At 39.6% G+C, this 7,450-nt stretch overlaps 1 protein-coding gene across 1 annotated transcript; it reads right to left on the minus strand.

Moving 5' to 3' along the window:
• Nucleotides 1-4,824: 4,824 nt before the first annotated feature.
• On the minus strand, nucleotides 4,825-7,077 carry LOC149156205 (pinosylvin synthase-like). The gene is made up of 2 exons (XM_089437982.1): nucleotides 6,781-7,077; nucleotides 4,825-5,944 (listed from the first exon to the last, which is right to left on the minus strand). The coding sequence occupies exons 1-2, from the start codon at nucleotides 6,962-6,964 to the stop codon at nucleotides 4,950-4,952; spliced, it is 1,179 nt and encodes a 392-aa protein (XP_089294108.1). The 5' UTR covers nucleotides 6,965-7,077; the 3' UTR covers nucleotides 4,825-4,949.
• Nucleotides 7,078-7,450: the final 373 nt, after the last annotated feature.

Raw genomic sequence — 7,450 nt, forward strand, 5'->3', positions numbered from 1 at the left:
CTGGTCCCTTCAATTTCTGATCTGGCAGGTGGTTCACTGACCCTGCTTTCACTTGGCTTAGCCCGGAATGTACTCTTGGCTATGTTTCTGTTAATCTGCCCCTTAGCAGCACCCTTACCGCCATTACCACGACTTCCTTTGTTATTACCAGCAACTCTGTTGCCTTTTCTTTCATTCCATCTTTTGTTTGGAATGTCTCCTTTTTGTTTGTTCTGCTGATAACAAATTCTTGCCTTACGAATTGCCTCATCCATGGTTCTGGAATTGTCAAACTCAATTCGTTCTCTTATATAGGCTGGTAAGCTGCTCACAAATCTCTGCACCTTGGCCTTCTCCTCCTTGATATATGGCACATAGCGAAGCAGGGAAGTGAAGCGGTTAATGAATTCGTCCATGGACTGCTGTCCCAGTCGTAAATCATGGAATTCCCGTGCCTTCTCATCATAGAAACGCTCGGTTAAATACCTCTCCTTAAAGTATTTCTGAAACTTTTCCCAGGTTATGTTCTGCTCACTTACTCCTTTTACAATTTTAATTTCTTCCCACCACAGGGTTGCTTTGCCCTGTAGCTGGAAGATGGCCAGCCGCGCCTTCAGATTCTGGTCATACTCATACAGCTGGAAGTATTTGTTAATATTAATTAACCAAGCCTCTGCCGCTTCTTCCTGCTCTCCATCAAAATGTGGAGGTTTAATTTTCCGAAATTCTCCCTGTAATTCCATTTTCTGCCTCTTTGATGTCTGCTGCTCTAGTACGTTGTCAGAATGGTCTTCCTTTTCCTCTGAGATTTCAGGTGCGTAATCCCGTTCTTCAGTTGCCCTTTGCTGTTCTGCACTGGGGTTGGCTAATGGTGGATTTTGTTTGTCTGACAGACTCTTCAGTATTCTTTCCTGCTCCACTGTCAATCGCGCGTTGTCTTCTCGCAGACGCGCCATCTCATGTTTCAGTTCTTGAACAGTTTGCAGTATCGCCAGATTGGTATTGCGTGTCTCTGCACCAAGTTGTATCCACAGCTCTAGATTTTCCCGAGGAACGCCGTCAGCTCCCTGCATTTCCTCCATCTTGCTTGTTGACTGTTAGCAGATTGTTGTTTCTGTATTGATCTCCTAATTGGTAAACAAGAAAATCAATTAGCTGCATTTATTTCTTCCTCATATATGTATTATATGGTAATTTACCATGCAGCTGGAACTTACTGTCCCAGAGGCCACAGTTTTGAAACCTCTGCTCTGATACCACATTGTCACGATCCCCTCGGGATAATATATATTATAAAAGCCAAAATTAAAAAAAAAAAATTAATGGCATAGGTACTTACCTTACACATCTCTCCATTCAATCAAGGTTTACATATAAACATGTCATTACCACAATATTACTCTTCTCCGCACTTATAACCAACCTTTAATCATACAGATATTTTCGTTTATGCATATATCACCCACCTGACTTAATGCTATATGGGTCTATATGGTTTAAGTTATAATTTGGTTAACGTTTAAGTCTCGGATGGAAACCCCACTGTACACACACATAACCAGCACCGGACAGGTGGAGACGGAGAGTTAACCCATCTCACCTACCCTGGTGCCAGGTGGCGTAAAGCCATGTGATGCCATGTGACTGTTATGGGTTCCGTGCCAAGCTCTCCCGCCTGAACGAACGGAGGAGATGCATCTCATGCATCGGAGGGTTCCTGATCACTTAAGGGTTTGGCGGTCAATACATATACCGCCGGGTTTTGCGTTTTGGCTCATTTTACAACACTTGGTGAGACCGAGCTCACACCCAGCTCGGCGGCATACCTCTGCAACGCCTCATGGACTAAGCTTACGATTACAGGTATTATATAATCCTCTCCGCCTTGCCACTGGGTTTATTACTCTGTTTTTGTAAGTTTATGCGTTGTTCTGAATTCTTCCGAATCATTTGATGGGTTCACTGAATACGATTAACTACAGTATTAAGGTGATGTGCAGGTGGTTCCCATCGATGGCTTCTCACCACCCGCGGAAAGACTATTGCTGGTTCAATCGTGTACACAGGTATGTGTCATCCCTGGTAATAGACCACTTTTCCCTTATTAGCAAGGGTTTATGCATAAGACTGGGTTAACCCCATTCTCTGGACCGGGATAGGTGTCTCATGGCGCTCACTGCCTGTGTCTCAGGTTTTGATTTCTTATTCAAACCCTAGGTTCGATTTGCAGCCGGCCTCTCCATGCCAGAGTCTGCATTTCGGATAACTTTCAGGGTTCGATTAGAGGTTACTTCTGGCTTGTAAGCCGTTTACTGTATGAGCACTTGTTTAATATTTATGGTCCTCGGACCTGGACTGTCTAATTTGAAATGTATAAGTTTAACAGAGTGCTCTCTGCATTTTTCGAAGGTTATATAGATTTCTCATTCTATCGTTGGGTATGCAGACACTTAGCTACCTGTGGTTTCTTTATCCTTCGATATATAGTGTTTACTGCTCTTTGTCGGGGTTAATGACATAACTGTGTTGATATTTCATGCTATTAATGAATATGCTGTTACATGTTGTATTTCTCCATTCTGCGCCAGAGGCGGTCTTCACTTATATGCTCTCGATTCTTGTCAATAGAATGATATGTCTTTCAGTTACTATTCTTTCTCTGCTATCATTACATTGTTACCCTATAGAGTTTATGATGCCGACAACTGCAGTAATCAAGTTACAGGTTATATTGTCTGCGTATTTGTCCATGAATGTTTATGGGTTTAACGTATACGTTTACTCTTGGTTCGTTAACAGTTCAATATGGTTTCCTTATCTGATTCATTACAGTTTATATGCAATCCTTGCGTTGATATGTTATATGTAAAGCTCCCGTGCGCACAGCCGTTACCACGACTGTGCTATCTGAAGCGATACGCTATTTGGTCTTCAGCTAAACTGTATATACTCCTGTATTAGTATTTGGAAAGTGACAGAATGACCTTGTGTTCGTTTTGCTTCATACTGTTTGCATAGGTATATATGGCTGTTGTTCTTTCCTGTTGAGGGTTTATTACATATTTGTAACCCTCGATGCAAGGGTTTACTGTGTTTCTTGCTTATTATTGCACAGTCATCTGCACTCACCATACTAAGGTTTTGAATTAAATATCTTAACTATGCGGACAGTTACATTAACCTACAGTTTTGGTTCCACTGGGCTCAATGCCGTAACTATAGATTGTGGGTTTTACCACTGTTCATGCCATTTATACACAGATGCTATCTTTCAGATTTCACTAGGTTTTCACACTGTTATAAGCATCTGCTTAACAACCTGAACTACTTACAGCAGATACATATGTAATTTCACAGTTAATGTTTATTCTAGGTGCCTTTCAAATTATCATACCACTCTGTTTTCGCAGACAACCACAGTGTTTTTTTTTTTTTTTCATTTAACTAATGAAAAGGAAACACAGTTAACTGATCTCTGTCTATACATTTCCAGTACCTGTGTAATCATTGTCTGACTCTATAGAAATTTCATACCTGATCAGTCTGCTACCGGCATTCCTACTCCAAGGTTCACCTGCAATTCTTTTTGCTCTTATCCTCCCAACCTTGAGATCCTCTTTACGTCGGATTCTCCCCCCGAGCCGTCTTGCAGGCCTGCAGCCCTCAACAAGACTCATGCACTGTTGTGCTGGGTTATCTGGTCTCTACCAGACTTAACCTCCTTTCTCTATCTGCTCTCTCTCTCTCTTGGAATTCTTCTCTGTCTGTTCCTAAACAGCCCAGAGGTTTTCCTTCCCAGGACTTTTCCCTGGGTGAGAAGCAGTTCCTTCAGTTTCATAACTGATTCTTTTCTTTTAATAGAAAATCCTCCACCAGGAGGCTGCCAACATTTCAAGAATATACACATGTAAAAATAATCCAATATATCAATTTCCATAATTAAATAATGTCATTCAGTAACAATAAGTCACCACTCATACAATTTCTTACCACAGTAATTACTTAAAATTACAAGTTACCCGAGGTCATCACATCAATTCAATAAAATAAATAATACATTTTAATTCATAAAATTAATTATATATAAAAATAAATTTATATAAATAAACCTACTTAATATTTTTAATATTCCACTCAGGGATTCAAAATAGGGAAGGGAGGATACGAAACATGTAGTGTGCGATTCAAAATTGGTGTTAATATGTTTATTATAAAATATATTCATTAATATTATTATAACGTGATTATAAATATTATGATTATAGAAACGGAGACTAAAAATAATGTGGGATTCAAAGCTGGTACTAATATGTTTATTATCAAGAATATTCATTAATATTATCAAATCGCGACGCGACCCGCAAGCGGAAACGGTGGTATGACGTAGTTCAAGAGACTGTAAATCAGATTCTCCGGCATCAAGTGGGTCTCAATTAGAGGTAGAGGTGGTCCCAATCGAGCTAAGAGATGTTACGTATGGGACCGAGGGAAAAGCAGTGGACGTATGAGGGATGGCCACTTAAGATCCCGCATCTCATCTAATTAAGGTTAAGGTATCGAGTATTTAGTAAAATTATTGGAACTTCAAATATTATTTCGCGTAAAAATTGGAACTATAGCAAATGGAGGAATGTAAAAAATTATGTTGTACGAGAAAGTACGTTTCAGAATATTTTTATTTTATTTATAAAAAGGGATTCATGGAGTGATTGCTAAAAATTTAAAAGATGTATTTTGGGAATTTGAATTTAAAATTATATCTCTCGCAATTTGAATTTAAAACTATAACTTTTTATTAACAAAGATACAGTGAAACTCATGCATGCACATGTTGGAATTTGAAACTATTATTAGAAACACTCTATCTTTTATTCTCTTGGAGTAAAGAGTAAAAATGGATAGTTGCAGAAACTGCTCACATTTATTTATTCTAAACTACTATGTCTGAAAGTTTAGTTGTTAAATTTTTTCTAAAGGGGAACGCTCTTGAGAACCACTGTTTCGATGGTGAGGCCCGGCCCGAATCCAAACAGGACTCCCATTTCCAATCCCTCTCCTGTGGTTGAACAACCGTTTCGTAGAGACGCTTTCCTCATCTCATCCAATATGAAGTGGACGCACGCACTGGACATGTTTCCGTACTCGCTCATAACGTGCCTGGTGGGTATCAGTTTTGTGGGATCCAGATTGAGCTTGGCCTCCACCCGATCAAGGATGGCACGTCCTCCGGGATGAACAACCCAGAACAACTTGTTCCAGTCGGATATTTTGAATTGACTGAACGCCTCCACGAGACAGTTTTCAATGTTGGCAGAGATAAGATCCGGAACCGCCCCTTTGAGTTGGAAGGTAAGTCCGACTTCTCTCACCTTCCCACCGATGGCTCCGTCGCTGTTGGGAACAACTGTCTGGGATGTCCGAACGATTTCGAAACATGCCTTCTCCACTTGAGGGATGGGATCAGCTCCCACGATGAGGGCAGACGCGCCGTCGCCGAACAGAGCTTGCCCCACCAGGCTGTCCAGGTGAGTCTCGGAGGGTCCACGGAAGGTAACGGCGGTGGTTTCACTGCAGATGACCAGCACCCGAGCTCCTCGATTGTTTTCGGCAAGGTCTTTTGCTAGTCGAAGAACGGTGCCTCCGGCGAAGCAGCCATGTTGGAACACGCCCACTCTCTTCACACTCGGGTGCAGCCCGAGCAACTTGGCTACCTCAAAGTCTGCTCCGGGTAGATCCGGAGTCGTTGTGCTGCAAAATATGAGATGAGTGATCCCAGACTTGGACTGCCCCCACTCGTGAATGGCCTTTTCAGCAGCCTCTTTTGCCAGTCGGGGCACCTCCATAGCCAACATCGCCTGCCGTGCGTCCAACGATGGCACCTCCACAAACGCGCACACATCGGGATTCTTCTTGAGAATCTCCTCCGTCAGGTACATGTATCTTTGTTTTATTGCCGACCTTTCACCTGCATAGAGCCATATGTATGATAATTAGAAAAACTAACATCATTTTTGTATCCAAAATCTTGGATGATTCATGATTCATCACATGAACCTCTTTTTCCCACAGGGTCATGTATATATATATATATATACCAAAGAGAAAGAGAAAGAGAAAAGAAAAAGATAACTTTAATTCATTTTAATATTATAAAAAAAAAGGAAAAGAAAAAAATAACTTTAATTCATTTTAATATTATAAAAAGAAAAAATGCTACCAATTTTGATGTCTCTCATTTGAATAATAAAGATTTTATACCATTTCTTTCAAAATGATTAACATAAACATCTGAAAACATATTTTTGATTAAATAAATAAAAGTTTTAGTATAAAATCTAATATAAAAAAAGTTTACTAGATTTGATAAACGATTACCATATTGAAATTTAGTTATATGAAAAAAGAGTTACTAAATTTGATAAACGATTACCATATTGAAATTTAGTTATATAAAAAAAAAGTTACTAGAGTTGATAAACGATTACCATATTGAAATTTAGTTATATAAGTGATATAAAAAAACGTTACTGTCACTGAATTTGATAAACCATTCCTATATTGTAATTTAATTCAATCATTCGGGTAACATAATAAAAAGTTACAGCCACTAAATTTGAAAAGTAAGCACTGCAGATTTCGGAATCTCTCGCTTGTTTGACTAGCTGGCTGGCTGGCTAATGTAATGACATAAGAATAATAATAATAATAGAAACTGAAACTGAAACTGAAACTGAATCGCGCCTTATTATAATAATAGAAACTGAAACTGAATCGCGCCTGAATGAAGAAACTGAAACTTACATATTCGCTTGAACTTATCCTTGAGCTCTGTGTTATGCTCGTTACCGGTGATTCGAAAGTAGTAATCTGGATATGTGCTCTGATCCACAGCATTGGGTGGATTGGCAGTGCCGATAGCAAGGATCGAAGCGAAGCCATCTGCCCTCTGCAACTTCCTGAAACCTTCAAAATCAACGCCCCCCATCTCTGCTATGCTATGAGGAGGTTAAGCCTAGTACCAAACCCTGGACAACAAATCTCAATATTTACTTTACTTTACTTTGTTGGTCTGGTCGAATAGCTATAAGAATCTCTAAATCTATAGCAGCTATTTTATACACTTTGATATGAAATAAATATGATTATTATATAATGCATCAATAGACCAATTAGTCCAATACCACGGCTTTTATAGTCTAATACCATAACCATAATATAATATGATGACTCATGCTTGCTTGCTTTGAATATCTTGAGTCAACACCAACCAACCATATGGGTTTTGAATTTTCATACATACTCCAGCAGAGGAGAGGAGAGGAGAGGAGAGTGTAAATCAGAAACGTGATTGTGGATGAATGGGTTTTGAACATTCATACTCCAGGAGAGCAGAGGAGAGGAGACTGTAAATCAGAAACACGTGTGGACGATGAATAGTCAAGTCGGTCCGAATCGAGTGACTCAACTGTGA

The sequence above is a fragment of the Pinus tabuliformis genome, chromosome 9, assembly GCF_031772625.1.
Source record: "Pinus tabuliformis cultivar Carrire ecotype Pingquan chromosome 9, CPIR1, whole genome shotgun sequence".
Taxonomy (NCBI): Eukaryota; Viridiplantae; Streptophyta; class Pinopsida; order Pinales; family Pinaceae; genus Pinus; species Pinus tabuliformis.

Coding starts and splice junctions, on each gene's coding strand:
- LOC149156205 (XM_089437982.1), bottom strand. CDS start 6,964: ATGGGGGGCGTTGATTTTGAAGGTTTCAGGAAGTTGCAGAGGGCAGAT. Junction 5,945..6,780: donor GGATAAGTTCAAGCGAATAT/GTAAGTTTCAGT, acceptor GGCTCTATGCAG/GTGAAAGGTCGGCAATAAAA.